Raw genomic sequence first — 23,128 nt, forward strand, 5'->3', positions numbered from 1 at the left:
CTTCCGGTGGAGCGGCGGGAGGGGCGGGCACAGCCGCGGCTGCCAGCGCAGAGCTGCGGAGGGCGGCGAGCGGAGCGGGCGCGTTTTTCTCGTCCTCCTCCTCCTCCTCTTCTTCTTCCTCCTCGGTTCCTCGCCCGACATGGCGGTGGACGCCAGGCGGTTGGAGGCCCTGAGCCTTCACCAACTCAACGAGCTCCTGGAAGATGAGGAGCAGCTCCAGAACATGGCCCTGGAGATGGAGGAGGTAGGACGGGCGGAGACCCCTCCAGGGGCAGCAAGGAAAGAGGGGGGGGTTACCAAGGGGGAGAATTGAGGGAAGGGGAACCTCCCAAGAGGGAGGATTTGGGGTGGGTGGGGGAGGAAAGGGGGACCACCAAGAGGGAGGATTTTGGGGGGGGATGGTCTCAAGGGGGAGAATTGAGGGAAGGTGGAGCGCAAGAGGGGGGATTTGGGGGTGGGGAGGGGGGGTCTCAAGTTAAAGGTTGGGGGGGCTGTGAAGGAAGGGGGGGATGAAGAGTGGGCGACTTGGTTTCCTAGGGAGAGAATTGAGGAAAGGGAGAGCGCAAGAGAGAGGATTTGAGGGGTGGGGGGTCGCAAGTGGGAAAAATTAAGGATAGGGGGACCCCCCAAAAGGGACAATTTGCGGAGTGGGGGTCCCAAGAGGGAGGATTTGGGTGGGGTCCCAAGGGGGAGAATGGAGGAAAGGGGGAGCCCAGGAGGGAGGATTTGGGAGGGTGGGAGGCCCCAAAGGGGAGAATTGGGGGGTGGGGAGGGTGGGATCTCAAGCTAGGAATTCGCAGGGAGGGGCTCTGAAGGAAGAGGGGGCTGAAGTGGGGCGACTTGGTTTCCTAGGAAACGATATTTCAGTGCCTTTTTATGTGGGGGGGGGCTATAACTATGGGCCTGAAACCAGTCATCCCATTGGTGTCTATGGGGTCTCCCAGTCCCTGGCTGGCTTTCCCCAAAATGGGACTTTTGAATAAAACAGCTGTCCATGGAGAGTCCCAAGCATCCAGACTATAGTTGCCTTTCAGGAAAAAAAGATCTTTTTCCAACAGACTTTAACAGCTGTTTCCGTCTCCTACTGGGAATTATTGTGTGTGTGTGGGAGGGGCAGATGCTGAGATTTCCCTGTAGTCCATTCTCCAAGTCTTCCTGGCAAAACCGGGGTCCAAATTGAGCTTCAGGAGTCCTTGGGTAGGGTCCCTTTTTCAGGCTTTTGGCTTTGGAAAGGCGACCCCAGATTATGATATTTTTTTGGAGGGGGGGGGGGTTAACCCTGCATTAACAGGCCAAACTTGACTTTGGGGTCCCGCAGCTCTTTTTCTGCCTTGCGCTCATTCAGAGAAGAGTTCTTGGAGGCACAAAAGTTTTCACTTGCTTATTTTGCCGTTGGTATTCGCTCTAATAATAGCCCCGCTTGGTTTCTTGCTTAGTGCCAGCATTAAGCTGTTTCCACTTTCTATAAGGAAGTGGTTTGCTCAAAAAGCCAAGGTGCTTGGCATTCTTGGGGGTGGGGAACGTGGGTTGTGCCCTTGGGGCAGCAGGGGAGGGGAGGGAATCTGCCGAGGAAGCCACAGTCAAGATGTAGGAAAACTCAAAGTTGGGTGCAGATCAACAGGTTGTCTTGTCTTTGTTGTGATTTGTACGCAAACAATCCTGGCTGTGTGTCGGTTAAGAGAAAGGCGATCCGATGGGAAACGAACCACGATTTGCTTGTTCGTTAGGGGGTAGCTGCAGGGGGGGGGAGGTGGGATGGACTTGACCCTAATTGGAGTGTGGGTTTTAGGGGATCCGCGCATCGGCGTCTGTTGTGGGAACAATGCGGTATTGTGGGAGCAGGTGAAGCGAGGTGGAGAGAGGCGAGGAAGGCTGCCAGCCTCCCACGTTGACTTTCTAATCACGGAGGAATAAAAAGGACTTACGAAACTGAAAGATAAGGCCTGACTTTTGGGTTGCTTTTGTTTCTGCATTTAGGGTATAATTTCTTACCCTGCAGACGTGACTCATTTCTGAAAAGAAGACTGAGATCTCCTTAGGTGGTGCTTTTAGGCGTTAAAAGGCATCCTTGAACAGGACAGCCATCTGGTGGCTCAAATCCCAGGGGAAGAGCTTGAACTCATTGTTAGTTTCATATTGTTTCCATGATGAATGTAGTTCGTATCCCCTCTGCCCTGTTTCTGTGTACGGTGACTCGAACACTTTCAGTGAAATCAGATCCCAGCTTCTGAGCTGCCCATCGGGCTGCTAACAAGGGACTAATCCTAATTGTACTCTGGGTAAAACCGTACCTAATTGTACAGAGGGTGAAACTGTGGAGTATTCCATGCTCCTTTTGCATAATTTGAATCTCTCTTTCTCTCTCTCTCTTCTCTCTCTCTCTCTCTCTGATCAGAACTTCTGTTCCATATTGCCGGGGGGCTAAACTGCATTCCAGAATAATCTTGTACTGCTATTCCGCTCACTTCCTTGAGTGAGGAACTACTGAAGCATGAAAGGAAGGGCCTGAGTAGTTCCCCCCCCCCCCGATTTGTTACAGATGAAAAGCAGTTTCTGAATTTCGCAAACGTGTATATATGCCTTGCTAATTAGTCGTACCCACACTTGCCGACTTGCGACTTTGCACCTTATCCTGTTATTGTTGCACTTTCTTTTAGCGATGATGTGAGATTCGGGCTACTTTAATCCTTGAATAATTTTTGCATCTGGGAACTTTGTCTAGCTACCAGTCGAAGAAAGGGCTTTCTGTGTCTTTTGCAAATCTTTCCCGCTTTAGCTGTGTGGCCTTTTGTTGTCTGGAATTCATACAGTGAAAGGGAGATGGGGGGGAGAGATCTTTAGTCATTCCTTGGTAACCATCTACTATAAAATCTAAAAAGCCACCAGGAACAGCTGAGCTTCAAGCCTTAAAAGTCATTTTGTAAACTCTAGAAATACTCCCATGCAGTGGCTTAAGGTTGTGAGAGGCTTTCTGATAATGCTTTCCTTGTATTCAAGGCTGCGAGGAAATAACTGCAACAGAATGAAACTAATCTCCATTTGTGGTTTTGTTAATTCAAGCAAAAAACGAAACCTTTAATAACGGGCAGCCTAACCTCCTTTGCTCCTTTCACAGGCAGATGTCCTGATTTGATAAAACGCATCCTTGGTTTTGTGGGCGATATACTTCTGGGGAGGGACATCTGGCAGGCCGACACCTGGCAGCCTATATGAAATGTCAGTTTTATTGTGTCGCTGACCTCCTGACCAGGTTCCCTTTCAAGGAGACCAATCAGGTGCAGTAGGTCCCAGTATTGACAGGCAGGCCTTGTGTTATGCTGCAAATAAGCTCTAAACCCTAACACCTGTCCTGCTTTTTAAAATAATCTATATATATAAAAGCGAAATACCACTCACGCATCATCACAAAATCTCCAGAACCGTAAAGCCTACAAACTTGAAATTTGACACCTATGTTCCTCTTGGCTTCTAGGTGCTTGCTAAGAAATGATTTCTCGAAATGACCATTAGTATTTCTTATACAGTATTTATATATATATATAGATTGACACACTCTGATGCTGTTAGACATTCTACTCCCCCACCCCATCTGAAAATAACTGTTCCAACTGCCAGTTGCATCACATTCTGTTACCTCAGTTCAAACTGGCAGACGTTCCACTCCTTCACTCAGGAGCGGTCTGGGGCTCCTTACAGTACTAAACGTCAGTGCCTCACCAAAACGTTTACGCCTTCTACTTATGGAACCGCATCCGGACTCAAGGTGACGGGAGAGATATTCCCTTTTGTGTTTTAATCACTAACCACCGCTGAGCCAACAGATTGTGAGCAGAATTTCTCCTGCATAGCCCAATCACATAGTTTCGTGTCGAACCATGGGTATCCAACTATCCGACGATATAGAAAAGTCTATTAAGTGGGAAATCAACTCTTCTTGACTGCGATGTCCCTTTAAGTTATTTTGCTGTGTCAGAGTTACATTTTAAATGATAATAGTCGCTGTGTGGAAGACCCAGAGGCAGAAATAACAATCTTGAGCATTTTATACCTGTATTTCCCATTGTGGGTCTCAGATCTTGGTCGCAATTGGACCAGCGGTGTTCATTTAACGTGATGCCTATGCAAAGCCATTTGAGCAGGGCTGGATTGAGTCCGAAGGCGGCTTTGGTTCAGTAAACTCTGACTGTCATTATCCCCTTCTCTTCAATTGGCCCAGTTACTACTTTCTTAAGTAATTGGCCTGTAATTAGAGACAAGAGTCTGGAATCAATTAATCATTGGGCTACCCTGCGTTAATTTTTCATGCTTTCAACATTTTAAAACTCTAGGATTACAAAGGAGAGGATTTGCTTACCCCTTGAAAGTAATTTTCCTCCACTGGAGGAAAGTGAAGAAACAGCTCTTGTTGTGAAAACTCACTTTTTAACACCCCTTTTTGCTCTCTGTCCCTGAAATAAGTTATTGCTTTTGGGTTTTTTTTTTTTTGTGCCTGATAAACTTTTTTTTGGTGTTCTTCCTTTCCCCAATTCTTAGGGTTTTCTGCTGTTTAAATTAAGTAAAATGATCTGTCAAAATAAATCTTTCTCAACCAAAGCTCTTAGAAATGCATTAGGGTGAGTTGCCGTAGGTAAAGATAAAGATTCCCCTCGCACATATAGAGTCGTTCCTGACTCTAGGGGGCGGTGCTCATCTCCCTTTCAAAGCCGAAGAGCCAGCGCTATCCAAAGAAGTCTCTGTGGTCATGTGGCCGGCATGACTCAATGCCAGAGGCGCACGGAACACGGTTCCCTTCCCACCAAAGGTGGTTCCTATTTTTCTACTTGCATTTTTTAATGTGCTTTTGAACTGCTAGGTTGGCAGAAGCTGGGACAAGTCACGGGAGCTCACTCTGTTACGCGGCGCTAGGGATTCGAACCGCCGAACTGCCGACCTTTCTTATCGACTAGTTCAACATCTTAGCCACTGAGCCACGGCGTCCCTCGTGCTATAATATGACAGTATAAATTGTTAGCCTTTACAATACAGGACTCTCAAAAGCATAACCTTGTCAGAAATCAAGTTAGGAGAGGCTTAGAAGGTTCAGGGCTAGGCCAATTGATATGATTTCATAGACAATTCCTTGTATTCCCACGAAGTCCTAGAAGGGTAAACAAACAATCTAATAGATAGAGAGATTTCTTGGCTCCATCACCCTGTTTTCCAGCCTCCCAGCGAATGTGGTCATGTCCTCTTCTGCCAACGTGAAATTTGGTTTTAAGACTACTAATTAACTGTGCCAGTAACTACAGGCTGGTTTTCTCTTCTCGCGGCCAGTCAATTAAGAAAAACCTGAGGTTTTGGTTTTTTTTTTTTAACAAATAGCTTACTCTGTCATCATGGCATGATGATGATGTTTAAGTGCACAAAAAGGTTTGGAAGAGTTCTCTTAAGAGAGGAGGGGGAGGAACCACCAAGTGATTGGCAAAGAACCCGAATTTGGCTAAACGAAGGGGGTCTTTCTTTAGAATACAGTGGCACATGTTGTCTATGAAAAATATCCATGGTAGCAATGCAAATCTCCAGATCAGATATCTACTACGTCGGATTCAGCCTGTTTTGCATTGGTTTGGGCGAACCGGTTGTTAATTTTGCATCCAATTTGCCCAACCGGTTGTTGCAAGGACTGGTTGGCCCCGCCCATCCCTCCCCTCCCAGGAGTCTCCACGTGGCCCATTCATCATGCCCAGGTGTCCAGCCATGGCAACTTTAAAAACCTGTGGACTTCCAACACCCAGAATTCCCACCTTGGTTTCTCAAAGCTTAAGTGCTAATGTCAGTGTACATTAGACAGTTGTGTTTTTTTTTATTAAAAAAATCACATTATAATAGATGAATCTGTGAGTGGGATTGTGTCTAATATGAGCTAAATATAACATTTTTAGTTATGCGCCCAAAATAAGAAAGCTGACGATCTGGAAAAAATAGAAAGCAGAGAGAGAGAGATATGCAATGAGTCCTAAGAAGAAAATTGATAATTGAATATAGAGAATGGGTTTACCCGTGCCTTCGTTCGCCTTAAGTTTTAGCCGAGCAGTTAATATAAGATTGTGTTACAAGCCTGTTGGGAGTTAAGAGTTAAAACCAGTCATTCCCAGGATTAACAAGCGAGGCTGCCTACATCGGTCCAGGATTGGCCCACTGCCCTCTTTCCCACAATGACCGACTTAAGACTTTCCACCTAATGGCCAACATCTAAATGGCCTCACATGACTCATAGTTGTGTGGCGTTTAATATCTTGGGGGCTGGGGTTTGGTATAAAATGGAAGAATGATTCATTGCGGTATTCAGTGTTCTGTTTCTCGGGTCTGGAGGAGGGGGGAAGACGCCAATATTCGGGGGAAACGCCAGGCAGCAGCTGTCTTCCCAAGCCCCAGTCCTTATATCGCCTTTATCGCCTTTATAAAGGAATTGGTTGTTATGTCCTTGCTTTCCCCTCTCGTTCCCACCATTCGTCTTAGATCGTGAACTCTTTTTTTAAAAAAAAAAGTTGTGTCGCCTTGCGAGAATTCTCATCACGATTTGGAAAAGCCTCGTCCGTCTCTGGCGGGCGGCGTTCTGTGCATGCTCTCTTCTGAGCTCAATAAAGGGGCCTTTATCAGATCTCTATAATCGAGGAAGCCAGAAGGGGGGGACGACAGTGTCCCGTTGTTCACTCCCGCTGAACGGCCGTGTCACATCACACAATTTCCCTTTTGATCTACGGGGTCTCATTATGAGGTCTCACACGAGAGACGTTTGCCAAGCCAGCTTGTTCGGTTTCCCCCAAAGCTCCTCTCTTCGCTTTCTCTTCTCCTTCATAAATTAAATGTATAAATCAGGGTGAGGGGCAGATGGGGGGGGGGAAGGGAGCGGGGGAGTGACAGCTTGATTTACATTCTGGCTGCGTTTTCCCGTCTGCTGGTTTCTTTTGAGCCAGGCAGGCAATCCGGATTGCGTTGCCCCCCTTTTCCTCCCGCTAATTAATATGAATACCAGAAAAAAGTGGTACACTGCTGTGCTTCCTCACCAGAGAGAAATTCAGAAATTTCCCACCCCTGTAATTAATTTTCTGCCTAACCGTCTGCCTCTTTTTCTCTCTTGCAGGCCCAAAACGTTCAGCTTAGCAAAGATATGACTCTGGCCAGTAACCACAGCCTTGCAGAAGGAAATCTCTTATACCAGCCAAAATTAGATGCCGTGAAAGCCACATTAACCCAGAAGTATCAAGAGCTGCAGGTTCTGTTCGAAGCGTATCAGATAAAGAAAACCAAGTTAGGTAATACTCGGGAGGAATGAACTCAATCCTCTTTTCCTTTCCAGAAGCAGCTTGGAGTAGCTGGGATCGGCTGCAAATTGTTAGATAATACAAATATGTAGCAAAGGATGGGGTTGACTCAGTCATTTAAGGATGTACACAGTTGATGAGCTGAGCAGCAGTTAGTTAATCTGGAGATATTTAAATTTATCTACTCTTCCTATCTAAAGAGGAGCCTTGACTTCATTAAGATCGTTTGTGGTGCCGTGGACTCAAAATATAAAACACGTTTTAATTTAGAACTAAACTAATACATTAAAAAAAAAACACACAACGTAACTTAGGGCCAGTTGATGTTTGGTAGCCTCGGAGGTTAGTAGCTTGCATATGAAAAAGTTACAACGTTTGTGTGAATAAACATTTGGGGAAATGAGATGTTGATAAGAACAGATACATCCTGCAGGCTGGTGGTTCCAGTCCCTGGAGATGGCCACTCCATTTGGAAGGCTGCCATGTTTCCTTGCCCAGCCCTCAAAAGCTCTGTGGAGTATATTGTCTTGTAGCAAAAACAGGGAGCAGTGGAGTGGTAGAAGTTTCCAAGCAGCTGGTATTATTTCAGGACTCATCCCAGACAGTAAGCATTTTGCCACCAAAGAGTTTAAAACTCTGCGCTGTTCCTATCCTATCCTTTGGCTCTAATCAATTGAAGCATTCATCTCGTTATGTATGTATGAAGAGATGTGTTTCAGATCTTTCTGATCCTCTCAGCCTTCTGGTATACCACTTAGCACCTTTGCCATTGGGGCTGTGTACAAAATATTTGCAAAGCAGGGAGTGGACGCCGATGGAGTGTGGCACACCCCAAAGTCCATTAGGGATTGTTGGGTTGGGTTAATATTTGAATCAAGACATCCCAACTTTGAGGCTGACTTCCTACCCCTCTAAGTAGTGAAGAGATATACCCCAAGCTACGTTCCTTGTTATTACATGTAGTTTTCTTTAAAAATGTACCAAACCAAGTGCCCATCTTACAATCCTGGAATCCATCCAAGAATTAATGTTTAGTGTTGCATACTGTATTTTTTGGAGCATAAGACACACCAAGATTTTGAAAAGGTAATTCTTTTTTAAAAAGGTTTTGCTCTGTACGTGAAAAATGGGGCATGCATAGAATTTGAGAGGCCTGCAAGGTGGTCCTGGGAGCTGGGGGGGGGGAGGAAATGAGCAAAAACCGGCCCATTTTTTGCCCCCCAAAAGGGCATGCATAGCTTTTAGGAGGCTTGTAAAGTGCTCCTGAGGGCTTGGGGGGGGGGGGGGGGTGAGCCAAAAATGGCTCCTTTTTTCTCTCCCCAGCCCCCAGGAGCACTTTGCAGGCCTCCTAAAAGCTATGCATGCCCTTTTTGGGGGCAAAAAGCGAGCCGTTTTTTGCTCATGTTTGCCTCTGCATGTCCATTTTTGCAAAGGGGGTGAGGTTTCGGATGGCCAAAAATGCTGTATTCAGTGTATAAGGAGCACCCGGATTTTCACCCTCTTTTTTGCGAGGAAAATGTGCGTCCTATACTCCGAAAAATACGGTAATCATAGAATCTGAACAAAATTAGCCATGGTTGCAAACTCCCGCAGTGTATTGAAACGGCGCTAAAACATTGTGCTTCCATGTTCTAAACTCAAAGGAGTTAATGCCTCTTTTCCCACGAGGAAGCATGTGATATGCGTATTCGCTTCTTACTGGCCCATCCTAACCCATCCTCGGTGCATTCACTGTTTAAACGTCAGTTCCAAAAACAGCATACATGTCCGGCAGGGCAACTAAAGTCACAAGTGCCCAGTTTCTAGCTCAGACTTCAACCACTGCACAAAAACTTGGTTTTCAGTTTGTCAGGAAGGAAAGCCATTGCCAGAACATCATCATTGCAAGTTCTGAAACGTAAATGCACTTAATAATAATAATAATAATAATTTATTAGATTTCTAGACCGCCCCCTCTCCCCGCGCTCACATTCATGGCTTCTCTTTTACTTTTAAAATTGTTTATACTCTGTGGTAATCTTATCATTCGTTTATGAGCACAACTTTAATTCATGGCCGTCCCTCTTGTCCCGCCCCCCCACTCCGTCCTCCTGCTTTGCAGACAGACAATCCAATAATGCTTCGCTGGAGACCCTCCTTGCGCTTCTTCAGACGGAAGGGGCCAAGATTGAAGAAGACACTGAGGTAAACACTGTAGGAAACATCTGCTATTAGGGCTTGCTGGGATACTTTTCTTACTTCTGAGTGCTGTCTATATAAGTGTTTTTTCTTCTGTCAAAGCACCTGGTCTGCCCAAATATGGGAGGGAGCATGACTGCTCCCCTTTTGCCTTTCAGCCGCAGTCCAAGAGTCTTCCAGGCAGTCGCTTACACGACAAACCATTTTGTGCTACATTTTTGCTGATAAAGAAAAGAAGGGAGACTAGTATAGATCTATTTCAAGCTATTTAGCTCTCATCAGCTAGCCATACCCTTGCTGGGATTCGAACTTGGGCTGTTTTTACATATTAAGCAGTTTTATTAACACCTAAGCCACAGGTTCTCCTCCCTTTATCAGCTGAGCCAGGGGAGTGATTAAGTGGTTTTTTCCTCTCAAAGCACCTTTATATATACAGTTCTACATACAATCCTTGTTTTATTGATTGCATGTAACATTCTAATTTTCTGAGATGGTGGATTTGGGGTTTTCAAGAGCTGTACGCCATAATCATCACAATTATGACAAATCACGGCTCGAACTATCTTGCTTTGCATGTAATGAGTCTTATCTCATATATTAGTTTCACCTTTTAAGTTGCATGACTGAAATAAATGAACTTTTGCACGATATTCTAATTTTTCGAGTTTCGCCTGTATATATAAATAAAGTTGCCGTAGGCTAAGTCCTCTCTTCCGAATTACCTTCTAGCATCGAGAGAGAGAGAGACAAAGATGCTGTGAGACACGGGCTCTGTCTTTCCAGACTGTGACCCTCCCTCTTTTCCTCACAATCCGTTCCCTCTTTCCAACAGAACATGGCCGAGAAGTTTCTGGACGGCGACATTCCCTTAGACGCCTTCATTGACGAATATCAGAGCCAAAGGAAATTAGCTCACCTGCGGCGGGTCAAAATCGAAAAACTCCAAGAGGTGGTCCTGAAAGGACCCCGGCGGCCCCCGGTGCCCCCTCCACCCATAGTTCAGACTTCAGAGGCCAACACGCCTCCTTTGGTTATGCCTCGCCGTAACCCTCCCCCTCCCCCTCCGGTGTCCGCGCTCCCAGCAGGACGTTTCCCGACACCGTTTATGGCGGCCATGGGCCATAATCCGTACCCCTACCCTCCACTGCCCCCGAGGACAGGGGCTCCACCACCGCCAGGCCAAGGGCCGTCGCCGGGTTACTCGAATCCTTTTCTAGCACTCTACCCGTCGACCGCGCCTCAGAGGCCCCCGCCTCGCCTTCCTCCCAATCCTGGTTTTATCATGGAATGAAAACGCCATTGTTGACTCTTAGCTCTTCTTGTACACTGGTGCTGGCCTTTACGAGATCCTTAAAAGCTGGAAACCCAAGTGAAGTCGTGGGGAAAAATCTACAGGGTTCCGCACACCGAGGAAACAGTCAACGGATCGCGCAATGGTTTTGATCGTTATTTTTTAAAAATTTTAATTTAAAGAGAGAATCGGCGTCTCCGTCCAGCTGTTCCTACAAAGAAGGTCAAACCAGTGTAGAATTGGTGAAATGCTTCCATTGTAGACTTGCCTTGTCCTTCCGAGGAGATTCCAGCCATCGTGGCGCCAAAGGCCACCAATCCCAGGAAATTCTTCAGTTCTTTTTTTTTTTTAATTATTATTATTCCTTCATTTGGAAGAAGAAGAAGAAGAAAAAGCAATTCCAGAAAATGAAAACCTCGTTCTAATCCCCGGACGGTAGCTTTTTGCGTATATGTTCTGCGAACAGACTCCTCATCGAAATGGCAATAAAAATGGCTCGTGTTTGTTGGTGGCGCAAACAACATTTAGGGACTAGCGAGCTTGTGGTTCTGAGTTAGCAAATATTTTTGTGCATTAGCCGCTGTCGGGGACGAGTTTGTTTCCCCCACTAAGGTAATCGGATCCTGTTTGAGCAACAGGCTGCCAATTTTCAGTGGGCAGGCGAGGGTGGGAAAATCAGCTCTCTGTGAAAACCTCAGGATGTTTAAAAATAGCAAATGGGGATTTAGAGCCCGGCTCTTGAGGTTAAATCAGGAATATTCAATCTGTGCCACGGGAGCTAAGACTGTCCTTCTGTTTCTTGTACCTCTCTTCGCCCTTCGACTTCTGGCTTGAGATGAGGGTTGTGTTTCTCTGATATACCCTGTTTTCCCGAAAATAAGCCCTCCACAGATAATAAGCCCAATCAGGCTTTTGAGCGCATAAGGGTTTTAGGGTTAGGGTTCCCCGAAAATGCTGCCACACAGCAGCAGCCATGAGGTGACCACGCTTGCCGCCTCCTGCACCTCAAAAATAACAAGACCTCCCCTAAAAATAAGGCCAAGCGCTTATTTTGGGGGTGAAAAGAAAATAAGGATGTCTTATTTTGGGGGAAACACAGTATTTTCCTAGAAGGGTTCTAGAAAGTCTTGGCTTTTAATGTATCTGGGAAATGTGAACGCAGAAATACTCTTGGTCCCAAGCATGACTTAACACTTGCCTCTATCTTAGCCAATTCCACCTTTTATTATTCCCATTCCTTAACCCTAAACCAAAGTTATCCTATACCTGGAAACCTTCAGATTGAGGCAAAAAAAACCTCTTCTCCCCTCCCCCTTTCTTACAAATCTTTTGTATGCTTCAGATAAATACACTTTTCTTAAAAAAGACAGTGAAAGGATTATTATTATTTTTTACAAAAACAAAAATTGGATCTGTGACCTTGTGTGAAAAAAAATCACCATGCAAAAAAACAAGTTGAAAAGCATTTCCTAATTCACCGGAGCATCCATCTCTGAGCAAGTGGGTCTTTTACCGCATCTCTTGAGTTCTACATGAGACCTGTTCCTTAAAACAGAGGGGTTTTTTTTGTATATGTCACCCAACACTTCTCTGAAATTGGTGCTGCCACAATTATGTTTGCAAAGGAAAAAAAGGAGGGGGGGACAGTTTTGCACTGAAAGGTATTTGAAGGGAGTGATAACGAGGGAGCTGTGAGAAACACGAGAGTGTGAAGTTGTGAGAACGCTGCATCCATTATCAGATTTTGTTGCCGTTGTGACTTTCCGCTGGTGCAGAGTGTCCTGTGATTTATCTTTCTGGAAGAACCCAGAGACCTTGCTACATCCAATTCCAGCTTTTTCTTTTCCCTCCTGCTTGTTTCGTTCCTTCACTCCTCATGAGACTCTTAATTCAAGTCCTCTTCATGGTGACCCAAGCTAATTTACCATGATCACTTCACTTCACCCTGGCCTATCGCATCGTATCCATCGTACTTTTCCTAAGCGATTCCAGAATAACTCTTTTAGAGCAAAAGGATCCGTTTTTAAGCCATAAGCATAGGTTGAAAGGTTAAACGAAAAAAACCGGGTTACAATTTTTGTCATTAATCAAGCCAGTCTACACTTGAAGGTCAGCTGCAGAATGCCACTTAGAGGGCAGGATTAGAAGGAGCCTTCTGAATTCAAAATTTTGAGATTATCTTTGCCAAGACAGGTAGCTCCGAACCAGCTCTGTGACTTAATTCCACCCCCTGAAGATATGAGCAATTGTGGGGGGAAAATAGACCAAGAGGAAAGCATTTTTATGCCTTAAAAAAGACAGCAAACTCACCCGGCATTTTATACCCCTGTGATTCGGTCACCCTATCCTTCGCTTTGTTTCTCCGCGGGGCAGACTGCATGGGAGATGCCGCGAAGCCTCCAGTACCCCAGCTTGTTTTTTTTTTAAAAAAAAAGCAACGGGGAATCAAGAACAGGCCTTAAAGCACCCATTTCTTGGCATTTCTTGCTTGTGACTTCCCACCTCTTTCTCTCTCTTTTTTTAAATGGAGAAAAAGTGTGACTCTCTGAATTTCTTTCTCCGACGTGTCTTTGATTCTCCCAGCATTGCAATTTCACAACATAATTGGGTGTTTCTCCAATGTTAGAAAAACGATTTTAGTTTTTTAAGGAAGTTTCTTGTTGGCCACCGTTGTGTAGCCGAAGCAACAAAATACATTTCTACACAACGGGTCTGATCCAGGAGTTCTCAGGTGCTTAAATGTCTCAAGGATCATACACTTTCAATTCCAGATTTTGCACACCAGCAGTGAGAATATCTGAATTCCCCAAGAAAAAGTGGAATTACACCCAGATATGAATTTTATACAGCTCTGTCTTGCTCTCTTGATATGACTCCGATCATCCATGTTCCTATTAAGACACAGTCTCCCTTCCCAAAATATGTGCTGCTCATTTTACTCTCCAAACAATACACTCCTTGTGCAGAGACTCAAGTTTTGGTAGAGGCTGCTACAGCTGTGACATTTTGTACAAGTGCTTAGAACCTGTGCCTTAGAACGACCGCATAGAAATTTGTCGGGAACAAATTCCTTTTAGAAATTCCTTGTAAAATCCCTTTTGCTGTTCCTTTTTTTTCATGCGTCAAGAGTTTGGGAGGAAATCCATTGTCTAGGTAGGGAAGGCAGATCTTGAGTTTTCGCTGAAAGATTTATTTTATCAGGGAAAGAAAAGTTTGGTCTCGTGGCAGGAGTTTGCCGGCTGGCAGAGCTAGAGGAAAGGCTAACGTTAAATCAGGATTGCAATCTTTTGTCGTCCCCCCCCCCCCCATGGCTGTGCAAAACTAAACAATTATTGATATTATTATTATTGGAGCTTGAGTAAGATTGAAACTGGCGAAGGTCATTGCTAATTGCAGGTATTTCGATTTACGTGGAATGAAAGTCAAAGAGCTAGTTGAAAAATATGGCTGGGAGATGAATAAATCTTCAGCTCCTTCAGAGTGACAGGCCAGAAAAGCTGTTGAGCCACAAAACCTGCACAATCTGCAAGTTTTGGAGGAAAAAAATGGAGACCCCCCAAGCTCCAGCTGTGAGATCCCCTACTCATTAAGTAGGGATGATGCAGAGATTGTTACAAATAGGCAGCCACCTCTATTTCTTCCTCCGTAAGTTTACACCAATAGTTAGCCACCTCTTGCAGGTACTCAAGGTGGGATGGATGGAAGCATCAAGCAGAATTTTCTCCGGTGGTCGGTTCGGTAGCAATAGGTCATTATCCGTGAGGTTGTAGTACTTCAGCCTTGCCCCTTCCAGGACCTCGAGGATGGCTTAAGCTACCTTCAAAGACTGTCGTTCTTCACCCAAAATCAGCCCTTGCGCTGCTTCCGGAGAGCAGTTTTCCAACAGCCGAGATGCGGAACAATTTCCTCTTTTTTGCTCAGGGTGGATCGTTCACTTTTGATAACAGAGGGTTTGCAATGGTTTTGCTTGCACGAGACCTGTTTTTAAAACGGCCCTTTAAAAATAATATGAATAGCCAACTGCATTTGAAGCATAAGAAGCCATATTTCCCCAAAACGGGGGAAAAATAGCTGCAATTTTATACCGTGGTCTTAATCGCCGCCCTTTTTTTCCCCCCTCTTCAAAAATATGCAACTAGAGAAGGATGTTTGTGACGGTGTGGAATGTCCCAGTAAACTGGTCGGACTGGTCTCTTTCTCGATTAGCATTCGGACTGTGGAAAAGCATCTGCAATTGTTGGTTAGCCTTTATTCACTCAATGCCCAGCAGCAGATCTGCAGATCGGTTTACTGTTTATTTCTTGGAAGGTATGCAAGAAAGGCCAGTTCTCAAGTCTGAATTAGGTTATTTCTGTCCTGGGACAGGAGGCGGAAGGGGGAGGCCATTTAAGGCCATTTGATAAACCCACAACAGGACAATTTTCCAATTCTTTGGAGCCTCAAATCAGTGGTTTTAGCATTTTATTCTGGAACAAGCCAGTCCTAAACTACGATGCGATAGCCATCGTCTCTCCAAATGTGCCTGAGATGCTGGCAAACTTCCCCTTCCTTGCTTTCTGGGACGACTCCTAATGTGTCACTCGCCTGTTCAACTTGGTTGTACAATTAGATTGTGGTCTCAAAAGACAACTGTTCCTTTGTTCTTGTAGAATTGCTGTTTTATATAGAAATAAATTTTGGGGTTTGCAGTGATTATTCATTAAAAAGAATCCTACATTTTTGTACCAACAGTTGTCGCTGAGTTTTGTTTTAAGAGCGTTTCTTAATTTTCAAACTCTTGCGGTATCCCGGGAGTCTGTGGGCCACCTTTGAGTCCTCCAACTATCCGTCCGATTTCAACCATTAGAGATTAGCAATGGGTGGAAACTAATCAAGGAGAAGCAACTTAGAACTAAGGAGAAATTTCCTGATAGAACAATTAATCGGTGGAAGGACTTGCTTCCAGAAGTTGTGAATGCCCCAACACTGGAAGTCTTTAAGAAGATGTTGGATAGCCGTTTGTTTGAAGTAGTGTAGGGTTTCCTGTCTAGGCAGGGGGTTGGACTAGAAGACCTCCAAGGTCCCTTCCAACTCTGCTATTCTATTCTACTCTAGGAGTAGAGTAGATTTGAACCTAGGCCCATGGATTTCCAAGGAAGCTTTATCGAGCTCTGGCAGGAGACTTGAATCAGAGACTGAATAAATAAATAAAACCTTTGTGCCCAGGGAATGCTAACCAATACAGCCTCCGTCCCCCCAAAAAACGACACAACCCCGTTTCAGCTAAATCATTTTAATAAGCGAAAATGTTTTCCTTAATCGTAAAGGTTCGGTTAAGAACAGTCCCCATCCCAAACTCTCTCCTTTGCAACAAAGCGCTCCCTACGTTTTAAATTTCATCCACTGAAATTTAAGGGGAGTAACTTTCTTTTTTTTTTTTTTTTTTGCACGGATTTCCTAAGCAAGAGTTTTAAGGCAGAGCTTCCCAACATTTTTCCTTCATTATCCACCTCGCAAAAAACACCCCTGCTTATCAGAAAATCTTATGCAGGCTTGTCCCTTCCTTAGTGCCGTTGTAACTAACAGTTGCTGGACAATTTACCTGTATTATAAAACTGAACGATCTTTGTTAACGTCAACAAATGGGTCATTTCCTTGATTTTCATTTCAGCAGGAATATTTTTGGGAGACTTTTAAACATACTTGGAAATCTTTAGGTCGATTTAAATCTCCCCATTTGTGACCGGGAATGCATGTTTGTTTACCCCAAAGGAGTGAAAAAACCCTATTTTGTTTTCCTAATTTGGGATAATTTCACCCAGGGGTTTGGGAAAGCACTGGCTGTGAAGGGATTTTGGGAAAAACCACTGAAAGTTTTCTCCTCTGTATAAATTCAGTCCTTAAAGGCGTACTATAAAATCTATAAAAAGGTGTTTTATTTCCTCTTCCCCACCCCTTTTATTTTAATATATGCGTCCGATCCCGGCATAAAATACGACAAAGGACCATCTAGACTAGGAAATCTTCCAACTTGTCAACTTTTAAGACTTGTGGACATTCAATTCGCAGAATTCTCCAGCCAGCATAGCTGGAGAATTCTGGGAGTTGAAAGTCCACAAGTCTTAAAATTGACAAGTTTGGGGGACCTCCGATCTAGACCATCGACGACAACAGTAGCCACAGAAATTCACATTTCTTTTAAAAACATCTTCATAGAATCATAGATACAACAATATTTACTCGAAATATTTCCCAAACGATTCCTATTGCTTATAAATAGTTATCAGCGAGCTCTTCATTTCCTTTCCCCCGTAGAAGGTCTGCCTTCTCGTAGATGGTAGCGGGCAAAAGAGACATATGTCAGAATAGGCGCTGGAAGGCAACGGGGATCCAGTTGGCATCTGTTTAAAACACAGACATTAAAGGGGGCTGGAATGTCTCAATGTCTCCTGCCGTAGAAAGAATTTGAAGGATGCTGACATCTTAATCCTCCACCCAAAATCTATGTTTTGGGGTACTGGCGGAAAAAAAACCAGCGGATCCAAAAGGTTTGAATTCCTCGAGGGTGGGGGCAGAATTAGAACCCGGGCTTCCCATTTTCCTGGCCCTGGCTTCAATTCTGTCCCGTGGCCGGTTGGCTTAGAAGTTAACAACCTGGGCTTGATAGATGCCATCCTGTCCCAGCTGAAAAAAGGAGAAAAAAAGCTGTTATATCTATAGCTGTTTTCTCCCCTAAAGCGGTCATCAGGGAGTCCTCGGCTTAACGACGCTAATTGAGTTTGGCACGAGTCGTTCGGATTGTAAATCACGTGACCGGACCCCCTAAGCGAATCCGTTTTCCCTAATGGGTCTTTCTTTTTTTGCTGGAAATAAAATGCTAAGACACCCAAAATGCGATCTAGTGACACTGTGCAGCTGCCCTAACTGGGTCCTAAGTAGATTTTTTGGGGGGGGGGAGTTCCGTTGTAACTTTGAATGGTTGCTAAGGGACCTGTCGTAAGTCAAGGACTATTTATCTGAAATGAGTTTAGTTAACATGGAGTGAATTTTTTGCAAAGAGCTGTCTTGGGGAGGGAGTTGCAAATTCCAGAGAGAGAGAGAAAAGGCCCAGAAATCATGGGTGGCTTGATAAAATCCTTCCTTTCTGCCCATGCTAAGGGGTGGGATGGGAGGGGGGGGGGATTAAGGGGCCCCTCCCTCTGTGCTCACCTCAGAGTCTGGCTTGCTTGGACCAGGTTTGGCAGGCCTCTTTAAGGATGCTGGCTTACGAGCGATCGTGGGCTTCTTTCCATCTGTGTTCTCCGTGTAAAGACCGGCCAAGGCATAATGTTGCCTCCTCAATTCTCCAAGACGCAGCCTTTCATTCTCCAGCGTCTTTTCCAGTTCCAGAACCTTCACCTGCAAAAGACAGGAAGGTCTTGATCTGGTGTCCATCACCGGTTCCCCTAAGGCTAGGACGATCCATCCTTGGCCAACTTTAAGGCCTGTGGACTTCAATGCCCAGAATTCCCCAGGCTGGGGGATTTGGGAGTCGAAGTCTACAGATCTTAAAGTTGGCCAGGGATGGACACCTGTTTCCTAGAACAGGTGTCCCCAACCCTTTGGATCTCAGGGACCACTAAATTCATAATTTTAAATCCCACGGACCACTAATATGATCTGCCTAATAACAGGTGGGGTGGGCGTGGCTAGGTGGTCATGTGACTAGGTGGCCTTGGCCAACTCGATGTCACTCAGGTCGAGGGGCGTCTCACCGGCCTCTACTTGCCCCCTCCCCACCCAGCCACTCCTCGCCTGCCTACCTGGGCTCCTTAGGGCCCCAAAAGGAAGCAGTTGCTGGAGCTAAGCAGCCCCCAGGAGAAAGAGTTGGCAAAAGAGCTCAGTTCAAATTCGATCTGGCCGAGGAGGAGGAGGCTCAGCCGAAGCTCCTCACTGAGGACTAGGAGCATGGTTTTTCCAAGCAGAGGGAAAAGGTGCTCCGTTCAGAAGTTCTCATCCTCTTCTCTACTTGGAGAACTCTACAGCCGCCTCTGCTGTGGCATCACTGCCTTATCCAAACCTTCCTCCCTAAGGGTATGCTTCTACAAAAATGAAACCACATCCCCACACTTCCCGTTAAGAAATTCCACATCCGTGCGGTCCTTACCTGTGTCTCCATCTCCTCTTTCTTGAGTTTGATCAAGGACATCCCGGAGAAGTCCATGGTGTCTGGTTGGAAGGGAAAAAGAGGTGCGTTTCAGATGGGATCAGGACCAAACTTCTCCAGATGTTCTCCACCACACAACAAGCGACAGAAAGCTTGCCCCTGTTCTGCAATTCTAGACATTCCACAATTCTTCACTCCCAACGTTGCCTAAATAAAACCTCACCACGAGGCCATTTGCTCTAAAAAATCATGGACCCAGCCTGCAGGTTTTTGATTATCTCTTTTTTTAAAAAAACAAACAAACATTTTTTTAAAAAAATGTTACATATTTTAATTTCTTTTATAAACCTAGTGTTGCCTTTACATCTTCTCTCATGCCTAGTTCATTTGACATCCTATTTCCATGTCAAATTTCAGCCATCGTATTTTCTTTCCATATTTTCCAACTTAACTTTAATTTCTTCCTAATATATAAACAATGCCATGATTTACCCCTCTTAAGTTAATCGAATTTAACATTTCATTTCCATCTATTTTTTTCTGTTTTACTATTGATAACATACAGTTATGTCCTCAAATTTAATTTTGCTTAGTAAACATTTCACTTAGTTAATTATCCACAATTAATAGTATTCATCTGTTTCCCTCACATCCTATTAGCTACAGTATATACCATTGGCAATATTACCTTATTTCATTCTATTCTACTAGTAAATCCTTTTCCTTCATTCTTCCTTTCAACCATTTTCTCTTAGTCTCCCAGGAAGTCCACTTTTCTTATATTCTCTTCTTCAAAGGAAAGCTGAGATTTCTGTAGCCCATCCCTAGAATGTCTGTCTAACTCACTTCAAATAACATCAAAGCTTAAATCAGAGGTAGTCCTCGCTTAACCACGAAAGAGCCCAGAATTTTCTGCTATGGCCGATGAGGTTGCCCAGACTGGAAACCTTACCAATGAGCCAAATTCTGTTAAAGTAAAGGTGGAAACCACTTCCCTGTTTCTTGCTTCCCAAGTCTCACCTTTCTCTTCTACCTGCTCTTGACCAGACTTGGTTGACGCCATGACGTTGGCCGCCATCTCGTTGACCGTACGCGAGCATTCCTGGAGTTTGCCGAGGTTTTTGCTGTGTTTCTCTGCTTTCACCTGGCATCCAAAACAAAACAACAAGAAAAACACCCAAATGAATTATTTGAAAGACTGTCTTTTCCTCGTTACATCTACCTGATCCAGAACGAGGAGGCAAGGAATGCTGTGGGACCTCTCTCCTAAGATTGCAGGACTCTGCAATCTTAAACACTCAAAAGAGTCGTTTGGACCCATTTCCCACAGAAGAGAAATCACCGGGAGCCACGAAAACCTTTCCCATGCCTGATTATTATCCAAAACAATCAAACAAAATCCAGGGGTTACGGCTGTTTCTCTTTGAGGACCGTCTACCTTGGAGGCGGCTACGAGCTGAGCTGTGCTCGCTGCGATTTCGTGCGAACAGACAATCAGCTCCTCGTATTTGCCGGTGTGCAAGACGACTTTATCCGCAGATTCTCTAATGCAAAAAGAAGAAAGAAAAATGCAGGATTTTATTCCCCTCCCCAGCAGGTAAGCTGCATCAGAGAAAAACAAGACAGGGAGGGGAAGAAAGCTTGCGAGGCGATCCGGATACCTACACCAGCTGCGTTGCTCCCCATCCAACAGCTTTGGATGCCGAGATGAGCCCTTCCGTCCAACAGGAGTTCTTGGCGTAAAATTCCTGGGGTGTTGCTGCCCCCTAACGTTCAAAAGAAGGAATGTATTTTATCCTTGCACCGTACGGTGTTCTGATCGAGGCTTCCCGAGAGCTTGAAGCAAAGTCCTTTTCCCGACAAAACCCCCTTTTATTAATTGACTGTGGATTCTGCTCATTCACATCCAGCAAAGTCTTTTTCGAGGGAGGATTTACGGTCACAGACCTTATCTGGCTTGGAGAGCTGACAGGCTGAGATCTGCAGAACTTGGCAAGGAGCCTCGGAGAGTCACGAACCAATTAAGCCAACTAATGGTCTCCTGCAAACTCCACTCCACTTTCGCTCCTCTTTTATTCCCTCTGGGAGGGGCCATTCATCGTCCACCTGTGGCCTTATTCCCGAGTCGACCCCTGTTCTTTAGCTGTTCCCTTCGTCTGGCAACTCTGCGCATGCGCACACTGGGAAGAGGCTCCAGCTGTTCTTCTGCCCCACTGCTGTCTGACTCTGAAGGCAGCTGATAACTGTCAGACGGCCCTGGCCTCCTCTCTGCCTCCGACCCAGAGCCCTCCTCAGAACCTTCCCCAGACTCCAGGACTGGCCCAGGTTCCTCCCCAACCCTTCTCACTGCCAGCTCCACTGCCCGCTGGCGGGCCACAACATACGGACCCATGAGAGAGGGGGGCAAATTGGAGAAAAGCATCTGTGGTGGGAATTTAGAAGACAACCATCTCTATCTTGAATTTATAACAGCTACAGGAACAGATTTTCTGGGAAGCACCCTGCTTGAAACGTCACAATTAAACAAATGCAATGTAATAAAAAAATGGGAGAGAGAGAAGAGTTAGCTCTCCAACAGCTGATAGAGTCTTTTCCCAAATATTTAATTTTCTCCTTCCTTTCTTTCTTTTTTTTTAAAGGAACAGCAATACATCCCAAACAGACTCACCCTCCCGCCTTCCACGATCTCCTTCTGCAGATGTGTGGAGGCCAGAACAAGTTGCCGGATAGCCTGAAAGGAGAGGAAAAAGGGGGAGAACTTGGTTGAATTCTGAGCAATTTCTACCGTGAATCCATCGGCCTTCAATAAAAGGGTCTTATTATCTGGCAACAAGGAAATTCTGTTGTCATGTATCCCAAATGGGATTATTTTTAATGAACGTTCAACTCACCTTCATTAAATCAGTGCAGGAATTCAGGATTCTAGGGAGGAAAGAGAAGAAAGAAAGAAGAAAGAAAGAAAGAAAGAAAGAAAGAAAGAAAGAAGGGAAGGAAGAAAAGGAAGGAGGGAAGGAAAGAAGGAAGGAAGAAAAAAGAAAGAAAGAAAACATGTTAGAACAATGAAGCCTATACATTTGGAAACAAAGTGATGGCAATACAAAACCTGACTGCCTAAATGGACTCCAGAGGATGGGAGAGGACAGGAAGGCCTGGAGGAACGTTGTCCATGAGGTCACGATGGGTCGGACACGGCTTTGCAACCAACGACAACATTAGGTATAGAAACTAGGGCATTTCTCTTTTAGCAAGAAGCAGCTTTGGGCCCATCTTCTCCAGAAGATTCATCAAGGACTGTCCTACCTCCAGTGACTCCAAATCTGTCTTAATCTGAGACGTTAAGACAGAATCTGGTGGCTTCCGATTCGGCGTGCAACCTCCTGGGAAACCCACACTACGAGTTTTTTAGTTGTGCAAATTCATCCCTGCCCCCCAGCTTACCTTTCGTTAACTTCTAGTTTCACCCCAGAACTTTCTACTCTGGCTTGATTCATCATTTCCTGTGAAGAGACAGAAGAAAGACGACGGTTTTCGCCAGCCAAATAGATCCAAAGAGGATCATCTCCAGCCAAGGGGGACCAAACTGGATCACTGTGAGGCCGGGATGCTTCTTGGCACCACATAATTAGGTGTGGATGCTTCCTATTGTCCCCCACCTCCATGACAGGTCAGACCATAGGGATGTCACTATCTCTGAAGCAGCATGTGGCTCTTTCATCCCTCTGCTGTCACTGGTCAGCTCCACAATCGATAGGGCTTTTGGTTAAGGGAAAAGGATGCCGCGCTAAGAGGAGACTCTATGGTGGGGGAACTGGACTTCCGGTCAGCTCCAGAATTGAACGGGGGGGCTTCCATTTAGGACCTCTGTGGCTCTTTTGAGTGTTTAAGGTTGCCGACCCCTGTTCTATATCTATCTTGTCCCTCTGTCTCATCTATTTCTCGCTGCCCAGGGTCAGAATCTGCAAATGATTGCCTTCCCCCAACAAACACCAACGTTAAACCATGTTAGAGCAACATGTCCAACCCCCTTTTAAGCTCTTTATGTCAAGGACTCATACTTTTTATTTTTGAAAAACAGTAGACCGGCCACACGTTAAACCCACCTCTATTCTTCTCACGGCGTCCTCAACTGCCGCAGAAGTGGTGGCCATCTCTTTGTCAACTAAGTCTCCCAGTTCTTCTTCCCGGATGTCCAAACTTTTGGGCCTCAGTTCCTAACCGCCCCCCGAGGAA

At 45.3% G+C, this 23,128-nt stretch overlaps 2 protein-coding genes across 2 annotated transcripts in view; one reads left to right on the plus strand and one right to left on the minus strand.

The window, feature by feature from the left end:
- The first annotated feature begins 26 nt into the window (after window positions 1-26).
- Window positions 27-15,503, plus strand: VPS37B (VPS37B subunit of ESCRT-I). Its single transcript, XM_081966220.1, has 4 exons — window positions 27-244; window positions 7,124-7,295; window positions 9,406-9,488; window positions 10,315-15,503. Exons 1-4 carry the CDS (start codon window positions 140-142, stop codon window positions 10,771-10,773), a joined length of 819 nt encoding a protein of 272 aa, XP_081822346.1. The 5' UTR covers window positions 27-139; the 3' UTR covers window positions 10,774-15,503.
- A 526-nt stretch (window positions 15,504-16,029) lies between these two features.
- Window positions 16,030-23,128, minus strand: part of HIP1R (huntingtin interacting protein 1 related) — a 33,567-nt gene continuing 26,468 nt past the window's right edge. Inside the window, exons 23-32 of the mRNA XM_081966632.1 lie at window positions 22,999-23,109; window positions 22,337-22,395; window positions 21,790-21,820; window positions 21,567-21,629; window positions 20,564-20,664; window positions 20,337-20,442; window positions 19,919-20,042; window positions 18,899-18,960; window positions 17,962-18,150; window positions 16,030-17,436 (exon numbers count right to left, since the gene is read on the minus strand). Coding sequence (XP_081822758.1) covers window positions 17,392-17,436; window positions 17,962-18,150; window positions 18,899-18,960; window positions 19,919-20,042; window positions 20,337-20,442; window positions 20,564-20,664; window positions 21,567-21,629; window positions 21,790-21,820; window positions 22,337-22,395; window positions 22,999-23,109 — 891 coding nt within the window. The 3' untranslated portion in view covers window positions 16,030-17,391. The remainder of the gene's footprint in view (window positions 17,437-17,961; window positions 18,151-18,898; window positions 18,961-19,918; window positions 20,043-20,336; window positions 20,443-20,563; window positions 20,665-21,566; window positions 21,630-21,789; window positions 21,821-22,336; window positions 22,396-22,998; window positions 23,110-23,128) is intronic.

Source organism: Natrix helvetica (assembly GCF_964273705.1).
Source record: "Natrix helvetica genome assembly, chromosome: 14".
NCBI lineage: Eukaryota > Metazoa > Chordata > Lepidosauria > Squamata > Natricidae > Natrix > Natrix helvetica.